The 20787-nt window shown below is 32.5% G+C and overlaps 1 protein-coding gene across 1 annotated transcript; it reads left to right on the top strand.

Moving 5' to 3' along the window:
• The first annotated feature begins 304 nt into the window (after positions 1 to 304).
• LOC111695274 (uncharacterized) lies at positions 305 to 17996 on the top strand. Its single transcript, XM_023464533.1, has 24 exons — positions 305 to 378; positions 466 to 540; positions 891 to 974; positions 1424 to 1629; positions 3084 to 3147; positions 3624 to 3757; positions 4717 to 4804; positions 5181 to 5249; positions 5726 to 5835; positions 6101 to 6169; positions 6953 to 7048; positions 7316 to 7346; positions 7463 to 7550; positions 8135 to 8196; positions 8741 to 8839; positions 9700 to 9798; positions 10294 to 10506; positions 10626 to 12118; positions 12429 to 12510; positions 12778 to 12891; positions 14310 to 14437; positions 16144 to 16254; positions 16663 to 16769; positions 17778 to 17996. Exons 2-24 carry the CDS (start codon positions 481 to 483, stop codon positions 17801 to 17803), a joined length of 3633 nt encoding a protein of 1210 aa, XP_023320301.1. The 5' UTR covers positions 305 to 378; positions 466 to 480; the 3' UTR covers positions 17804 to 17996.
• Positions 17997 to 20787: the final 2791 nt, after the last annotated feature.

The following is a 20787-nucleotide window of genomic DNA, read 5'->3' as shown; positions in this document are numbered from 1 at the left end:
ATGACTTTGCATAAACCGATGAAATTTTAACAAATTAAATTTGCACGGATCATTCCATAGATTGGTTTTAGAGAACCGGGGGTTCACGGTAAATAAACGTATTCATGCAGTGAAGCCAAAGTTATGGGGTCCCTTCATATTCATGAGACAAGCATCAACTGTTCTGTGCCAAATTAAACCCATTATTTTTAAACTTTAAAAAAAATATTTAAAAATATAAAGTCTTGACAGAATATCAGTAGCGAATGGGAATGAACGTTGTCTTTGATAGTAACTTAACTAAATAACAACGTTTTGTAAAAAATCAAAACGATAAAATGCGGGAATTAAATGCTGAAAATTCGCAAATTTTCACTCAGTTTGTTTAAAGCAGAGCAGGTAATGTTTTCAGGATAATTTTATATATGTACTGATATTTATCATTTTTCACAATTTTTATTAACTCGATCACTTTTATGTTTCCAGATTTCTTGATTAAAGATGCCTCCAGGAAACAAACGGAAAAAGTTTCTCCGTTTCATGAACAAACTTGTAAAACTGGTATGATTTTTGATTAATTTAAAAAACTAGGGGTTAAAACATGGAAATAAGAATTCTATTTTTAAAATAACATGATTAGTGTAGAAGCAAAAACGCCGGAAATATCAAAATGCTCCAATTAACCTAAATTTCATATGACTAATTTTCGAATTCGAGGGTGGTCTTTCCAAATACAGATATGGTTACGTCATCTTCTTTTATAAGGCACACTATGTAATGTATTAGTATAAGAATTAATTTTACTCCTTTTTCCAGAGCTGACAGAAGAGAAAGGTTATCTATATATCATGTATCGCAATTTTTAACTCTAAAACGTTCAAACCAAAATATAAATGAATTGTGTACTTAAGGGTGAAGATATCAGCGATGATTCTGATGGTGAATCAGGATCTAGTACTGAGGATACCTCATCTCCAGATATAGACACGGTTTCGGTAAAATCATATTTATTTTCTATTTTAGTTGATTTTCAGGTATTTTCTAGTTTCTATTCTCTATCCTAGTACGCTTCTCCGCAAGTCGGAAGTCGTTGTGTGTCTAGTTTGTGTCTCTAGTCTATTCAGTTTGCGAACTAAACCAAAATAATTGTTAGAATATTATCTGACCCTATAATGTCCAAATCAATTGTTGATGATGAAAGGATTTTATAAGTTTTTGCCACAAACCCAAATTGTCTTATTCTTCTATCTTTTCAACCTGATGGTGTAAAAATTTGATATTTCAAACCTACACTATTGAATAACATAAGTCATAATTTGAAATATCTAAGTTCGTCAACATTGGGTTGCAAAGATATAGGGATTAGAAAATCAGAAGTATTTGGCAAAAATTCAATTTTCCTTTGCTTAAAATATTAATAAAATGTATTATGTTGTTTGTTAAGAACTCCAGCTTGTCCACCCTGGGTAGATATTCGTCTACCTCTACACAGGACGGAGCTCTTGAAAACTACCTTCAGCATCAAACTATACCTAGCTCATCAGATTCAGACGTAGCTTCACAACTTGAAATGGAACAGAAAGCCCGCGAAAACTGGGGCAAATTGAGAAAACATTCTGATCAGCTGATTGCGAAACAACGTGTTGTCAGGTAGTTACAATTTAGTACATAAAACTAATAATACTTCAATGAAGACCTGGAATTTTCGTAAAAGTTCATTATCATGAAGTTTAAATTCAGTCTTGTGCATGAAATATAATTATTTTGATGCTAAGCAATGGTGGCTTAAAAAGAAGCACAGTCGTCTATGAAGTGTTGTTCTTTGTGCTTGATTCTGTATCCATGTGTTTAATAGATTCTTATCATTTATCTCTCTCTAAATCCTATATTTGCCTCCATTCAAGGTTATAATGCAAAGAAAGTTATTTCAGATGTGTACGCGTCTTTTTTACTGCAGTGTACTGTCTCTGGGCGGTAATGTAAACACAAGACGGATGTCAAAGCTGACATGAGATTCATCTTTCACATAAAAAATCAATGAAATATTCTGGTCATGGGAAACTATTATGTGAATTATCCAAATTATCAAAAATAAATGCTTTTAACCTCCTAGGATACTAAATAACACTGATGGATGTATTCTTGTTAACTAATTTTACGCCCAGAGAGAACTGGTTTCAATATGTTCGTAGAGTATACGCTACTGCAATTAACTTTCCTTGCATTATAACCTTGCCTCCATCCTGGTTTTAGCTTTGTTTAATGAGATAAGAGTTTATACAGATCCTCTAGTAAACATTCTTCTTCTCATGAACATACATCATATGGTATAAACAAATAATAATAATAATAATCTTTAAAATAAAACAAGACATTCGTATACATAAATATATATATGATGCCTACAGCCGGCCTAACGGCTAGACTGATTGGGCTAAAAAATTTTGNTAAAAAGTACTACTATTACGCCACCCAAAAATACTAAAGCTAGTAAATAAAGAAATCAACGGCTAAAAAATCTAAATTTTTTTCAATTTTTTTTTACATTTTCTTTTCACGGGCAACGCCGGGCCCTTCAACTAGTAATAATAATGATATATTTGTAGAAAATGTTGCTTATTTGATATTCTGAATTGAAACTAAATAAATATTAATTTTGATATGGTATACATTCCTTGGCACTGGCTTAAAGCTAATAAGTAAAAATGATTTCTCATATCATACTCTAATTTTCTTATCACTATATCTTTGCAGCCCAGTGTTGTATACCTTTGATATATCTATACTACAATGAAATCTGCATGATCAAAGTTGAAAATATCAATTAGTTACACTATTACAAGGATTCAAAGATTTGGATTTAAGAAAATTACAGTTCCTTTATTAATTTTGAAAACTCGTTTACAAATAAAAAATGATATTTGTATAAAGCAGTGAAGAATGAATTAAATAACTAAAGACTGCTTCTGTCCTTCTGATACTGATGGAAGCAGATCTTGATAAAGAGAATGATAATAATGATTCGTATTGTCTAAATATGTAAAAATGATTGTTATTTTGTAGCGATATTAATTATTTCAATATTGATTTAATATTTAATTTAGGATAATGCAGGATGAACCTAAAGAATTGTCTCCTCAAATAGCTGCCTGGTTCCTAGGACCAAAGGTAAGATTAAGATTTTATTAAAACTAAAATACAAAAAAATCTTATCATATATAGCTACACGGGCAGCCGTAGTACATTTCCGAGCCGGGTCAACCATTCCGGTCCCAGTTTGTACTGTATCGCCAGGACATTGAGTAATTAAAGCAGACACTCAATAGGACTAGCCGGTGCAAGAAGGTTTACGCGGTCAGACTTTAGGTTGAATTTACATCCTCAATTGAATGTACATTGTACATCCTCGATAGTACCTAGATTGTCTTATAAAAAGTGCTTCATCAATAGTTTGCTTTTTATTATAAATGCATCCTTTTTGCAAAGGGAATGTTGATGATTGTTGCCAGCTAAAATATAGTTGGTTGGTCCTGACTGTGGATTATGTTAATTCAATAATCGTGGATATGTAGTTTAGCGATATATTACACAACAAAAGTTTTGATCTCATGGGTTTCAGTATATGTTTCTAATTTATATATCAGGCTGAGAACCTGGATATGCTGAAGAACCTCGTAAACCACGCTCTTGACGAGCACTCCGAGTTTAGGAGATATAAATACTTTCCTCTAGATCCAGAATATATAGATAAGGATATCATGAGGAAACCTGCATTCAGGTCAATAATCTATATTTAATTCATATTAATCAATCATGAACTATCGAAGGGTAGAACTGAAGAAGTAATTTTTCACATAGAAAAAATCCCCACTAATGATTTGGTATAGGGGTCACGCGGTACGGTCCTTATTCCACCAAGCTATGACTTTTAATCCCAATTTGACATAATAAGCATACGTTTTTCTTTTAAATGCTTTAGCCGGCATTTGCGTTTAATTAAAAGACAACTCCGTGAGTTTAAATATTATTAAGATAAAGACCAAAATGCGATTGATTTCAAATAGAAGAAACCAAACACAACTGTCCTTAAATCTTAAATGGCGCTAAAAAATTTAAATTTCTTGCATTCTGATACGCGACTCTGATTGGTTGAATTTTATACACTTTTCAGGATACAAGTACAAGATTAAGTTATTCTCGAGATTAAGAAAAAGAGAGGATCAAGCATTAATCATGATATCCACCATTCTAAAGTTTTTAGCTCAGGATTTATAAAAGGGTTGGAATTGTGAATCTTTATCGCACAATTCAAATTTAAATGAACTGTCTATTTAATAAAGAATGGAGAAGTAGGAAGGGGGTATTTTGTTGTTAAACATCTTTTCAGAGATAAATCTTCTTGGAATTCAGTTTTTGCCACAGCTTATATTTTCTAATCGTAATATCTTTGCAATCTGATATTTTAAACTTAGATTGTTTAATCTATTAGAATTCATAGCTTTAAATATCTAAGTTCTACGACCGACATGGGGTTAAAAGGATGTACGTGGGATTAGAAAATCAGAGTTTGATGGAAAGTCTTAGTTACACAGTTATATAGTTTTGTTTAATAATTTATTATGGAAGCGTTTCAAAATATGATAACGTGTTTAATGAGGGTTTTAAAACAGATTAAAGAATTTATTACAAAGTGATTATTTACATGTTGTAAAGTAAACAATGTTTGAATATGTTTAGAAAAGCTGAGAGAAAAATAAAAGCAGAGCTGGATATACTCTCAGAACGATTAAAGAATTCTATTCCATTCTTTAACTTCAGAAGTCAGGTATTTTAATCTTTGTTTTCATCATACCTGTGTTTTTCTTTAAAAATTGAGTATTAAACACGCCAAAATGGTTTTTTTTGACTTTTTGTTTGGAACCTGACTTAGGAGCAGGGCCGGTTTGTACACGGTAATGTTTCGACAATACATAAATACATAGTAAAATATTTTTTCAAATTAAGAAGTGAAAACTCTTTAAACTTTCGTCTTAAGCTGTGATCTATATATTACAAAACCAATAAATAGGGGTGCCGAGTTTTGGCATATTATTAACGTTTTCTTCTTGGGCTTAGCTTTGCATGAACATTTCAAAGATTTTGTAAAAAAAGGTAAATTTTTGACACATTATATAACAGATTCAATTTCATAATCTATTTAGGGCCATATGTTGTGGGATACAACAATAGCATCTAATGTTGGATACATTGCGGCTATCCTATATAATCAGGTATGATTGCTTACCTCAAACTCTATTTTTTTTTATCTTTGATATTTCAAACTTTAAAAATTTTATTTAGTAGAATTTGTAGTTTGAAATATCTAAGGTCGTCGCCTATCGTTTGCGAAGGTATTAAAATTGGAAAATTTGAGTTTGAAATTAGTAATTATTTCAATTAACTAAAAGCTAACCATATTTTTTTTTGTTATTTAAAGTGTTTAAGCTTTTTTAATATCAAGCATTCTTTTCAGTTAAAAAACATATAAATTCTAAATATCTTAAATAAAGTTGAGTCGACATTATCCATTTTGATCTCATCTTGACTTTTAACTGCTTTATACGCAATTATTTACCGTTCTTTTTAGTTTAAATGATATTAATTCTGAGAATTAATATTATGTAGAACAGATCCATGAACCATTTAAACTTGGTCCCCACTCACCTTTCTTTGCAGTTTTTACATGATATCTGTATTTATATTGTAGAATAATGTAGCTAGTATGGCTAGTGGTGTAACCCTACAGCTGGAGAGGGAGGTTGTCAGTGAACTATGTAGGATGGTTGGATACAATCTAGGAGAACATTCAATTAAAAAGTAAATATCAAAATAAACTCAAAGATATGACAGAGGAGACATAGTTCTATAATATATACATAATAACTGCATTAGGCAAGGGTTTAATCAAACAAAAAGTCCGACCTTTCCTGAGCATGAAGTTATTTACTATGTATTGTTTCTATATGTTTCTATATATAACCAGTTTCCAGGACGTCACAGTAAAATGTACACAAACCCTATTCCATAGACTATAGAAAATATTATATGTTTTATTAATTTCTATAATATGTTAATTGTTTAGTCCCAAGTCTTGGGGTCATCTACCCAATGGTGGAACTGTTGCTAATATAGAGGCAATGTGGGCAGCCAGGTAGTTGTTTCATAAAAATATATCAATATCTTAAATAAACTGGGACGAGATTTAGATTTTATCTCGTATATTTTGCTATTTTAAACTAAAAATAAACAAAACAGTCAAAACCGTATGTTTCAGTCTGAAATACTATGTATACATTAAAGACGAAATTAATTTAAATTCTATCACAATATTTACAGATTAAATATTATTATCATTATTATTATAATTATAATTATTTTTATGAAACTATTGTGTACTTTATCATTATTACTTACTTCATCGTGAATTTCATAATGAATGTGCTATAAAGTAATTATCGTGCTATAAATTAGCTGTAATGTAGTGACATAATGCACGTGTGCTATAAAGTTTTGATTGGTTCCGGATTTTCTCCCAAAAATTTAGAATATTTCCAAAATATTTGTTTTTAATTGAAATGAAAATAAAATTGAAATCAAATTTTATATTACGACTTCTGCTTTGTTTCAAAGCTTATTTGATCTAGAAAAAGCCCTTGAAATAAGACAAGTACACGTTTCATTAAATTACCTATAACACTATTATTTTGGCACGACGTGCTATATAGTTTTTGGACTTAAAATTTCTCTTTATCTCGAAGTTTCTCGCATTTTTAGATTATATTTTGTCTCTGGCTTAAGCTCGGGACAAAATTAAATCTAAAAAGGCTCGAACCATCTCGATAAAGAGAAAATTTTTGTCCAAAAACTTTATAACACTGCGAACCAAAAAAACAGTGTTATAAATAGCTAAATTATTACTATCACTGATATCTAGATGTTTGAAGTATAATGGTTTAGCAATCCAGAAAATGATGAAGATTAATTTCAACACAACACATCTCAGCGCAGTCAGGGATTCTTTTACGTTCAGGTCTCAATATACAAAATATCAATTCTCACAACTTTACTCCATTATATCCGTAGCAAGAAATCCATAAGTGATATTGAGGACCCACAATAGAAATTAATCAATTTGTTAAAGGAAAAATCCTGGATATTCCGGCCATTTATTCTTGATCTGACAAAGAATTTTAAAGATTACTGTTGTAAATCAGACATGCCACTCAATTATTTACGAGTCAATTAAAAATTGCGTCTACAGTACTTTAAGACTTATTTATCTATTTTCAATTTTTAGAAAACTTGATGGGAAGAAGAAGCTCCTAAAGGTAAAAGTTTGCTGAAATAGACAACTTAATTTTTTTGACAACAAGCATGTTATTTGAATAATGAGATTTTTCTTCATTTTCTATAATAATAAATTATACTTTCTAACAATATACAGGACGGTACCCCCTGGGAGCTACTAAATATACCTATTGATGAAGCTATTGATTTGTTTGATAACCTCCTTCAAACAATAAATATTCCAGGTAAACAATATCTATCAATACAATAGTGGATGTTTCATTTTCAAATCTCATATTCTTATCAAAACCAAAGGTATTTCATAAAAATAATTTTTAAGTTTGGTATCACTATCTACATATGTGTATTGTACAGACAAAAGATAAAAGAACGTTTTCTAACATATTTGCCTTTTGTTCATCATATCTTTAATCTGGAACGCTTGATATCGACAAGGAATTATTTATTAATTCTAGGGTTCACATCTGAGATGAAGATCAATGCTTGATCCCCAAATCCTCGACACAAAAGTTTTTTCTGTATTCATCCCGATTGCTAAATTTCTTTATTCGCTGTGGACACTTTTGATTTTCTTTTTTATATTATCTTTTGGATATCCCTGCTGGATTCCGACCAACCTATGAAAGTTCTCTCATTGAGTGCGCACAAAGTTTTTTTAAAATTTCTGGGCTTCTGATTAAATTGGCTGCAGTTCTGGTTCTTTAAGATTAATAAAAAGAGAAGATCAAACATTAATCTCGATATCCACAATGGTAAAGTTTTCAGCTCAATTATATTTAATATTTGAATCATATTTCTTGTTTTCTAGAACCGATAATGGAATATGATGAGCTATTTTCTCTGGTTCTAGAATGCACAATGGAGGAACAGGCATGTATTAACTGTAACATAAATCTAGCTGGAAGTCTCTACATTACATTTTCATAGTTGCAGATTTAGTTATCTTCAGATACACACTTTTCAAGTAAAACTTACAATGGCTAAGCAGTAAGCATATCTGGATTGTAAAGAAATAAACTTAATTGGACAAATTAGAATAGATCTTTACTCTTAAATAAAACCCAAAATATGAAACAAAAAATCTGACAACAAAAGAAATACTGAAAAATTAATTTGTAATTGTACAGAAGAAATTTGGTAAACAGTGGAGGCTGACTGACTAGAAACCTGGTCGTCTGAATTCCCCTGATTCAGAATCTGATAAAAGAAAGCCATAGCCAAAAACAAAAACGGCGAAGATTGCCAAATAATAATTGAAAACATAGAGTATAGATTAGACGTAGACATGTTAACCGTTTAGCTGTTATTAGACTACTAGCTGGGAGTGAATGTGGGATAATAATGAATTAACATTTACAAACTGATGTTGAATATTGAAACTAGTAAAAAATAAAGTTAATTTCTCCATGTCCAGGGTGTTCTAGAGTTCTTTGAAAATATAAGAGAAGAATATCCAAACCCAAGGATGGGACGATGGTTTGTTCCTGGTTCACGGCACTATAGTTGGGACAAGGTAAAGAATATATTATATAATGTTCCTGGTTCAAGGCACTATAGGTGGGACAAGGTAAAGAATATATTATTGTAAAACAACAGTCAGGAGTCGGTGTTTAATAGACTAATAGATTGGTTGATTAATTTGCCCATTGATTAATTGATTGGCAGACTTGATGATATGTTGATTAAGCTCCCTAACTCGGACACAGTAGTCTCCAATGACCATTTAGTAGATGTATTTCAAACCTGTAATAAATTACAGATATATTAAACATGAATAACAATATTTGATGTAGTTAAATGTTTGGTAAAATAGCTTACTAGTTTTTCGTGTCGATGTGATAAAGGAGTGAGGGTGAGAGGGAGGGTTTTGTGGTGTACTTTAAAACATTTATAAATACTTTTGAAATATAAACCCGTTTTTTTAAGTGGAATTTTCTATGGATTGCAAAGTTATTTGTGGATTCGATCTTTCACTTGGTAAAACGACTAAACCAATCGGGCCCAAATTTTGTGTGGGACATCATATAATCCCAGGGAAGGTTTATAGATGCTAAAAAATGCAAAAATTTGTATCCAAAAGTTTTTGATGTTTGTAAAATTACATTCTAACTTTATGCTGTGGTCGAAACTTTGAAAGTGATATAACGTACGCTGTTTTAAAGTTTGATCTCGATATCCACTGACAATCTTAAATCTGAGAGACAAGTGCTTGGTTTCTCAATTTTAGTTATCATTACTGGATTCTTGCATTGCACAAGATATTCAAGTAGATCTTATATAAACGAATACGTTTTATCTCCTGAGTCCTGATTTTCAAATATGTTTACTGGACGTGGCGTTTTCTTTTTAATAAAAGTGATTAATGATGTTTAGGGCAACAATATCCTGGGAATGGGTCGGCAGAACCTTATTAAGGTTATTGTAGATGCAGACTGCAGGATGGATCTAATCACTCTCAGAGAGAATTTACAGGTGATATAGTTTTATTAAATGTTTAAGCTTAGTAGTCCTTGAAATACAATTTGATGCAACGTAGATAGATGATGATTATTGTTTTATATTTATATCTTATTATATTGTTATAATATCTATAGATTCACTACGGTACACTTTAAACCTTCACTGAGAAATCTTGAATGAGATATTCTATTCATTGAAATTGATAATTTTTCTGATGAAAATTGCAACACTTTAAAGACGTTTTAAAATATATTAACGACAATATCTTCATCATTGTTACTCAAATAGAGATCTAAAGTGTTTAAATGGATCTTCAACGGTCTCTTTAAGTTCTTTGAAATATACTATTTTAACTCCAGCAATTATGCAAATACATTAACTAAAACGTATCTAATTATCACCAGATATTTTTTAACTATTTCTATTTTGTTTGATATCTGTAAAATTTTACAGAATTTTTATATTAAGAACTCACTACTCAGTAAAAAATTCTATTCTGATGTTTAGGAGTGCCGTGAGAGGAGAATCCCTGTAATAGGGGTTACTGCTGTGTTTGGAACTACACAAGAAGGTGCTGTGGATGATTTGGTGGAGATATTAAAGATACGAGATGAGTTTGGGAGAATGGAGAACGGATTAACCTTCTATATTCATGTTGATGGAGCTTGGGGTGGATACTTTGCTTCAACTATGTGGAACACAAGCGATCAAGAGAATGAGGTGATTCTTAAAAAATAAACAATCATGAATGTTAGAACCAAAAGTATAATTATCTGTTGTCACCCTTGATTTTTGCATGCTTCCTTATGTTAAGCATTTTCTATTTTATTTTGTTGTAGCTGAAGCCAGATTTTGAACCTCCAACTGCATCAAACATGGATACAACCACATTTCCAGCCTGCAGAATCAGCCGTCATTTTGAGAGTCAGCTGAGAGCAATTAGACATGCCAACTCTATCACCCTTGATCCACATAAAACTGGTTTCTGTCCATACCCGGCAGGTGGACTCCTCTACAGGAACGGAAATATCAAGAAATTCCTGGCCCAGAATGCTGCTTACGTCAGCCATGGATCAAAGAATAACGAAGAGATAAATCTGTGTGGTATAGATGGTTCTAAACCTGGAGCTGCTAGTGCTGCTGTCTGGCTTTCTCATAGAGTCATCGGACTTCATGATAATGGATATGGACTACTCTTGAGACAATGTACATTCTCTGCTGCTGTCATGTACGCAATGTGGGTCTCCATGGAGAGACCAGAGGATCCCTTTACCATTGTACCTGCTGTACCCCTCGTCAAGACTGTTCAGGGTGTCAAGTGGACAAGAAAAATGATCAGGAAGGAAATTCTCAAATCTGAAAACCAGGTTTTACTGCAAAACCAGAAGGCAATGACGTTTCTGATTAGAAATGGTCCAGATACACTTATCAACTGTATTTCTGCCAACTTCAGAGTTTGGGACAATGCCAGTGAATCTTGGAAGTTGAATGATGATCCCAATAAGCAAATTCAGTTTATAGATTCCTTCTACAAAAGATGCAGCCATTCAATTGAGAAGCCTAGCATGGTGGACCGGGGTATCCAGGTTATCATGAATTCAACAACGTGGGAGCCCAGCTCACATGGTAAAGCATACACTTGTGTGAAGAAAACACTTGGTCTACGTGGTGAAAGTGAGAACCAAAATGAGAACAAGAAAATCAAAATGCTCATCAACACATGTATGTCTCCTTGGTTGAGAGCCCAGAAAACATTTGAAAGAATCTCTGTGATTATCAGAAATGAGTTTTACAATGCTGTCGGAGCAGTAACTGATCCACCAGAGAATCTCAGTTTTGTTTCTCCATGCTCTATTGAGACCTACAAGGACTGGGTCCAGGATGGATTTCTATTTGGAGAACTTGAGGCTTCCTTCTGCAGGGAACGACAATCCAAGAACTACCACGTCATTGGACTTTTCTGTGTAAGAAATGAAGATAGAGCTAAGTTGGTAAAGCTTGCAAAGAAAGCTCAAAACCTCGCCAAAAACAAACCAAATGTGACGTATTTTCCACTACGCTTCAAAATAGTGAAAAAGATGACAGTGTTTGACCTGATGACAGGGTTGAAAGAAGAACCTACTAAACATGAAGAGGGAGAGGATGATGTGGATGGAAGGAATGAAAAGAGAAGATTAGGAGAGAGGAAGAGTACTATGTCTGAATGCCTGGAGAAGTATTCTGATCAGAACCAGTGTTACTCCAGTATACCCCAGCAGGAAATAGAGGTTAATTTCTTCTACTCACACAACCTGTCCACCACAGCAAATATTAAACTCAGAAGAGTTATTAGGTAAATATACTTTTTATTTGCATTATATATACAGGTTTAACAACAAACATCTTTAGTCGAATTCTCTGTAGAAAACCATGTATAAACAATTTGCTTTGGTTCCCCCTTAAATCATAGCGTAAGATTTGAATCCCCCAGTTAGCCCTGGAGTCAAACCAGGGTAGAGCACACAGTTTTATAATGGCCAATGCCCATATAGGGGACTTAACAGACTAAGATTATGATTTAATTCATCATGCAAGCCAAGTATAATTGTATTCATTAAATAAGTAAACAAAAAAGATGAAAATCTTTAAAAAATATTTTCTAGATATCATCATCTAGCCAGAGATTTTGTAGATGAGACAGATTATCCGCCTACTCAGGAGTACATACTCTACTCATACCAGCAGGTACATACTATACTTTACAAGTACAAACTCTACTTACATACCAACAGGTACATACTATACTTTACAAGTACATACTCTACTTACATACCATACATGATATACTTTACAAGTACATACTCTACTTACATACCAACATTTGTAATTACTTTACATACTCAAACAATTCACGCTGTTTTAACAGTTTGGTCCTTTTCCCAGCAAGCAAGAAAACAGTAGATTGAAGAGATGCTGTCCGATGTTTAGTGAATATATATTCTAATATTTTAGTTTGCTTACCTATCCCACTGTCCTAACAGATATCCTGACTTCCAGCAGTTAATAGAATTAGACAAACTACCAACTCCAGTTCAAGCAAGGAAGAACTATTGTGAACTATATGAGGTATTAAACTAGGGGAAGTTTATGGGACTCTAGAATAATTTTCAAAAGGCTAAAGAAGGTAAGACATCATTTGAAGATTTTTTTAGAAATCATCAGGCTTTAGACTCTAGACATGTGACCCTCTTTATATTGAGTGGTATGGCCGATCAGTGCCCTTTCAAATTTCGACTGATAAAGGATTCCCCATATAGCATACAACTGTTAACCAGGTTGATGATATAGGTTTAAAGGGTACCGCTGTGAATAGGACATCCACTCTTTACATGGAGGGTCACATAAAACTACAACGACAATCCCTTTAAAAAGTTAGAAATTAGTTCTTACATAGCTTAACAAGACAATTAAAGGACATTTATAATAATCAACAGACTATATTTAGTTATTAGTTATCTGCCCTATTCTTTCAGAATAAGACCTTAACCCTATCTCTGCTGGGGTACTTGAAAACCAAGATATGCTGGGGGAGGGTCAATTTGACCCCCCCCCCCTCTAAATCCCATGTTTGATGTCCAAATATGACAAGTGATACATCATTGGAAAGCTCTTATGCTCTACTTTTAGAATCTGCAAAAAAATTTGCAAATTTGCAAAAATAGAATTTTTTATCGCAAAATCCAGTTATAAAGTAAAAATATTTGCAAAAAAAATTTGTTCAAAAAATGAAAAATTATACATTTTTGGAAAGCCCTTGATCATGCCATTTCAAATATGCAAAACATTTTGCTAAATTTTAAATAACCTGATTTTTAATCAAGAAAAACTAAAAATGTGCAAATTTCCTTTAACAGGATGTTTGCAAAAAATTTGCAATATTTTTCGCAAAATTTGTGAAATTCGTTTCCTTATGTCAAAGGCTTTCAAAAAAGCTAATTTTTTTCAAAATCTGACAAGTGGAAGTGGGTCAAAACAAAGATTTAGTTTGTTACAGGAAAAAGCAGTCATTTAGGCAGTGTGCCTGAGGACTCAGGGAGTTAGTATTAAAGCCCGGTTTTAGGCCTAAAGGGAGGGCTTTGAGTATGTAGGAAAAGTCAGAAAATTTCAACAGCCTCAGACCAATACTTTTTGAGTTATATAAAAAAAAATTCAGCAGGAATAGGGTTAAAATCAACTGTACAGATTATAATAATTTAAAATCAAAGCGAAACATTCACGTTCACATACGCATAGATCTTTTAAAGCGTTGAAATCTGTTAATTCAATTCCTTATTCCTGATGTATAAATCCGTTAGTCACTATAAGAGAAATCACAAGTGAAAGTTATCTATAAATTAGAAAAACAAGAATATCTTTGTGATTTTTCCTAAGACGAAGGTTTGAAGGGTATTGTATCTTTTAACGGAGATTCTCTTGAAATTAAATCGACATTCAAAAATATATTTTAATTTACTAGTTGGAGTCTATGTATATATCGTGTTTAGGAAGCTTTGAGTCGAGGTGTTATAGTTTACCTCCCTCAGATAGAGGTTGGAGGACGACCTCTACTCAGGAAGGATTGTGAGAATGTTTGCAGGGATCCTTTATTCCAGCATACATATAATGCAGTCAGGTAAAATTAATATAACTACGATATAGAGTGGGACCCATAAAAGTGTGAGAAATGAAGACGAAGTGTAAATAATCTGGTAAATATTTGATGTTGTTGGAAAGAAAATAGTTTTACCATTAAACCAATATAGATGCAAAGGAACGATGATGGTGTGAATCTGTATGAAAAATTATATTGGATTGGATTGGTTTGAAAATAATTGATATCTATGAATGGATTTAAGAAATTTGTGGAATTAGTTGTATAGATATGAAGGAACAATGTGCATATGAAATCATAGTCATCTTCTAAACATTTTGGTTTTAGACCTTGAATATGCCTTAAACATACGTATTTTTAAGTATATGTAAAATCTATAAATTGAAAATTCCAAAATTTAAGAAATGTTAGGATTTTTCCAATCTATCTACTTACAGGGAAAAAAACCTATAAATTCATGATTCATTGGATTTTTTAGGTTTTTAAACACGCACTCTAACGTTGTCATATACGTATTTTTACGGTTATAAAATACGTGTCGTATTTTTACCAAGGTTATGGTTACGAAAATACGTATTTTTACGTATTCCAAACCTAAAAATACGTTTATTTACGAATATCAACGCATTTATAGGTTTTTCAGTTAGTAGGGTGTTCACATATCAGTTAAAAATTGCAAAATCCATAGCGACGTTATGGATTAAAAGATTGAACAAGGACGACCTCCAATGGAGCATTATATTCTGGTTATCACTTTATATCGTTGAAACGCGGCCTAATATTTTACCATGCTTCGAGTTTGAGTCTTTATACGCTTTAGCAGGTCATAACCCTTGATTATTTCAAAGTTGGTCGCAATAATGCTTATCTTAAAAAAGTAAATTTCCTTTAAATGAATAGGGGCGTGTGGCCGATTTCCGATTTCCGGAGCCGAAAATTGCAGGTTCGAGTCCTGTCACGCTCGATAAAACTTTTATTGGACGAATTAAACCCATGAATTCCGTTTGAGATTCTGTAGATCTGTTATGGATGTAATTAGAGCATTCAGTTGTATGATACACGTTTAGTATACATACATTCCATAAACAAACTTTTAAACTTTTACACTGCAGTATTATTCTAATAATACATAATTTAAATACTGCAGTGAGAACCAGAGAACTCTGGAATTGGAAAATGAATTTTAGACTTAAGTTATGACTTTAAATAGTGTATTATTTACACGCTGACATTATTCTAAAAATATCTGTGCTCTGATAGCATACAACAATATATTTAAACAAAAGACCGCCTTCATTAATAAATCAGTTGTTGTTTTTGTTAACCCATAATGTAGAAAAGTCTCCCGCGGTCATTACATGGTGTCAATTAACATTTCAATTGTGAAGATTTTCTCTTTGTATACATTGTGAAACAAAACAAAAAACGTGAATTTTTAAGATTTAATGGAACTCGAATTTTTTTGGAGGCTAATTTTTGAAGTTTTGATCATTCATAAACCTGAGAACATACGAAGTCCCACTCGGCCCGATCGGTTCAGCCCTTTTGACGTTTATTGGATACAAATAGACAGAAAGATAATATATATATAGATAACATAGTAATCAAGTGACTACTCAGATATTGTCTTTAAACACAATGTTTGATTAAGTATGCTTAGTGCTTACTACAAAAGCAGTAATTGTAATATATATATAGTAAGTTTTGTTTAACTTAAACTATTCTAGTTGGACGGATCAAGGAGCGTTTACTGGAGATATGATCAGTATAAACCTTCAGTTTATAAACCAGGGGAAACGTTGGTTTGATGGATCCAGTATAAACGAAGGATATGACAAGTAGGTTTATATCTAATATTACAGGGTTTACCACAAAGAATAATACAGTAAAGAGGACCTGAAACTCTTTAAATTTGACGATCCCAAGGTCTGAGCCATCGAGATATTAGTCTGAGCCTTAAAAGTATTCTTTTTATTGCTTATTTCTTGATGAGGCAAAGGTACTAAGAAGTTTTCAGTTGCAGGGAATCCTTATATTTCTGATATTAAAACTTCATTTTGTTGGATTTTTTTAAAATTAGTAAATCAAAACATCACATTTGGTTTGGTTAATAGATAACATGCACAGACATGGCTAAATATCTTTATTTTTTTAAGCTTTTAAGCAGTTTTTACAAAAATATTTAAGATATAAAACTCTTTATTGTACACTGTACTGTTATACATGCATCGTTAGATATTAAATAGGTCCCAGTTTCCGATGTACTTCACGAAGGATGGTGAGAGGAAAGATTATCCCGAGGAGGAGGAAGATGAACCAGAAGACGACATTTACTCTCTTCCTTTAATTCAAGGTTTTTCAATTGTTACAGAAAACAGTGGAATTGTTGTCGTATTTTTGTTTTTTACATATGAAACTAACCAACTGGGAGCCCAGTTTTGTCTAGAGTTTTTTCTTAAAAGTCAACCTACTTAAGGTTTTTAATGTATAACCCATGCTAAAAATATTTTTGCTTGTTACAAGCAGATACAAGCTATAACACTAACAAAACGCAGAAGAATTGTCAAAGAAATAACAAAGACGACAAAAAATCTAGAGTTTTCTGTTTTCCAAGTATTCTATATTTAGTTCAGGGCCAATCATTATACAGGCAACTTAATGTATCTAATAAAATTCTTGTCAGTTCCTGAAATCATATAGTTCCTGAGATCAATTAGTGCATGATGTACTGCAGTAAATAAACAGTACACTTTGTACCAATGTTTATGATTATTTTGATGTAATTGATATAACTGATACTTTGTTACCATTATAGTATGTACAGGGTGTCCCAAAAAACATGGGAATTCTGTGACGAATTCGATATCGTCTTTTCAAATAATTCTTTGATTTAGTATAGTGATACCTACTGAGAAAGCTGTAATCTGTAAGAGTTTCGTCTGCTATGTTTACATTTTGTTTGTTTATGTTTTGACTGCATACGGTTGTACTCAGTAAAACAAGAAAATTACAGTATACAAACAGAGTAAACTTGTCCGTCTTCACTGTTCATCTTGCGGAGACATTATAGACACATCTTTACAGTCTTTTACTCTTTTCATTAAATAAACTCTAGCAGACATAATAATATTATGGGTTTTGAAATTAGGTATTACAATGCTAATTCATAACAAAGACGATATCGAATTCGTCACTGAATTCCCATGCTTTTTGGGACACCCTGTATTTTAACTTGTAAATGAGCGTTATTGTAACACAAATGAAATTATCCTAAGCTAAACTTTAAATGATAGATTCATGGTTTAAGAATAACATTTGGATCTATTCTGACTTCTGAGCTAAAATATTTCTTGTATTTTAGATGATAAGGTGGAGCAGGAAGAATAAGAAGGTTGAATGAGTTGAATAGTCTGATCGAGGCACATCTGTTTTTGAAACAATGTGAATTATTAAATCAAATTTTATATCTCTCTTTTCCTGTATCTATAGTTGGTATACATATAAATACGTTATGTTTAAATTATAATTTAACTGCAATATATGTCTGTTTGATATCTAATAAATGAAACATTTACTGGTTTGCAATCTTTAAAAAGGTTGGTTTTGAACATGATCGAAGATGCGGCAATCGACTTTCACGTAAGGATTGGAAATTTTTTATTTCTTAAGAAGAATTACGTTTTGTGTTTGGCTCTAAATTTGTCAACCCTAACAAACCGTCGCTTTTAGAAGTTGTTAGTTTTACAGAAAAAAAAAACAACTATCGTTTCAAGTTATCTTTCGGAAAGGGGAGGGGGTGGGGGGCCAATTCGATACTTTGTAACACATTTTGTACAGGCTGCGTTTGGTCCTAAAAATTGAGATAGAAGGCTGAAATTTTGTATGCAGCCTCTAATTGTGGTCATCTACATGGATCACGAAGTAAATTTGAGATCGGAGGTCATTAGCAAAACTGGCCTTTTATTACTTTGACTCTCCTGTTTTTATTGTTTAATGAGAAAGAGAGGGGCCTTCCAGGCTTTGCTATTCAACGTATTCAGCCCCCCCCCCTCTTCCTCTTTTTTCAACTCTTCCCTCATATTCTGTTTTAAAATGAAGGCAAGTATTGTATTGAATTCCTTAATTTATTAACAAAAATGTGATGTACAATAAAGATCTGAGAAAATTAAAAAAATATCGAACAATGGCCAAACAAATTTGATTGTTCAGAGAAATAAATCCGTCGTTTCAAATCGCACCGAAGGAAAGAGAAACGATTTTAAATCGTTAACAATCGTTCTCATTTTAGATCAGTCTGTTCACGGTCTGTGAACGATGAACGACTTAAATGAGGATGAGAAGTATGAGAGGAGAAGAGGTGAGAATGAGAGGAGAAGAGGATGAGGCAGAGGATGAGAGGAGAAGAGGATGAGAGGAGGATGAGGATAAGAGGAGAAGTGGATGGGATGGAGGATGAGGATGAAAGGAGGATGAGGATGATAAGGATGAGAGAAGGATGAAAATATGAGGAGGATGAGGATTAAGATGAGAGGAGAATTGGGATGAGAGAATGATAAGAATGAGAGAAGAATGGGGATGAGGAAAATTAGGATGACAGGAGGATGAGGATGAGAGGAAGACAAGAATAATAAGAGGTGAATGAGGATAAGGATGAGGATGAGGACGATGATGAGAATGTGGATTAGGATGAAAATGAGGATGAGGATAAGAATGAGGATAGAGATGCTTATCAAAATGAGGATAAGAATGAGAGAAGGATGAAAAAAGAAATATTCTATAAAACTCACCAAACCTCTCTTAGTCAGCAGAACGAGAGCGCGCAGTCTAGAAAAAGGAGAAATGTCAATTTGAAACATCATTTCTGCAAGAATAATTTTGTGCATAAATTACCCATACAAGATATAAATATAAAACAATATTTTAAAAAAAAAATTATTACGAAAATTTGGCGCCAACCCAGGATCCAAGCTGTGATTGGTGAATTATTTCCGTTCTGGATTGTGATTGGACGAAATATTTCAAATGACCTGAATTCGAAACTTTTGTGCTGTGAACCTCAGGATCAAGCATTGGTCTCTATCTACAGATTAATCCAGTTCTAGACTCTCCGAAATCCCCTGGTGGTCAAACCCGGCCTGCAAAATTACTCATGCAGTAGAACTTAATGCCCACGCTCTTAATTTCACACATATTTATCTGGATTTTAGCAATTACTCCTGCTAAACGAAGCTGCAGGGTGTCCAATAAACATGAGCATTCAGTGACGACTTTAAGATCGTCTTCGATCTATGCGGCATTTTTTCATGAACAGTATTCCAGCTTAACTTGGGAAACGCCTGGTCATGAGATTTTCAAAATGTGGTCTACCATGTTTGTATTTTCAAAATTAACGGAGATATGACAAAATTTTACAAATATCAATTTATTTAATGAATCAAAATTGTCTTAATATCTAATATCTTCGTCAACTTTTAAAATACAATACAATACAATACAATACAATATAATACAGTACAATACAATAAAATACAATACAATACAATACAATACAATACAATACAATACAATACAATACAATACAATACAATACAATACAATACAATACAATACAATACAATACAATACAATACAATACAATACAATACCACTTTATGGACAGCTCGTCAGACGTACAGCCTCGTTTTTTTTACTTTCTTTGCCTTGCATTAAATACATCAAATATCAGAAATCAAAGACGACTTTTAAGTCGTCTCTTTCATGTTTATTGGGACACCCTGTAGAATAAAAAGTGTGTAACAGTTGTAAATGTAAATGTCTACTAGCTGTCTAGGTCTCAAAATGAGTCGGTTGAGGTATTAACAACAAACACTTTAAACTGTTTACTGAAGAAGGTCAGATTTATGCGACATTACTGGTACGACCTTTGACCTCGTAGCTCCTCTAGCTTGATTAATAATATTCGAAGTTATCTCTGTGATTAATGAAGCAAGAATATGTCCTCAAATTTGAAATTGTTCAAACATATTGGATGAATATAAAATGTTCAAAGTGTTCTACAAAAAAAGTTCCAACCTATGAACAATTAAACAATTAACAATGAACATTTTAATATTTGTACGATTTATGGTATACAACTAACTTTTAAGTTTTTGCCTCTTTTCTTACTATTTCTATCTATCTATCTATCTATCTATCTATCTATCTATCTATCTATTTCTCTATCTATTTCTATTTCAATATAAATTAACGTCTATGTGGAGCTAACAGGATAATCTCTGGTATGTGTTTGATGCTAACTATATAAGGAAAAGGAAGAAGGGGAGGGGGAATGGTGAGGAGGGGGGAATGGTAAGTAGGGTGGGGGAATGGTA

The sequence above is a fragment of the Eurytemora carolleeae genome, unplaced genomic scaffold (assembly GCF_000591075.1).
Source record: "Eurytemora carolleeae unplaced genomic scaffold, Eaff_2.0 scaffold43, whole genome shotgun sequence".
NCBI lineage: Eukaryota > Metazoa > Arthropoda > Copepoda > Calanoida > Temoridae > Eurytemora > Eurytemora carolleeae.
The sequence above is the reverse complement of the archived record's forward strand: the minus strand, read 5'-3'. Positions and strand labels throughout refer to the sequence as shown.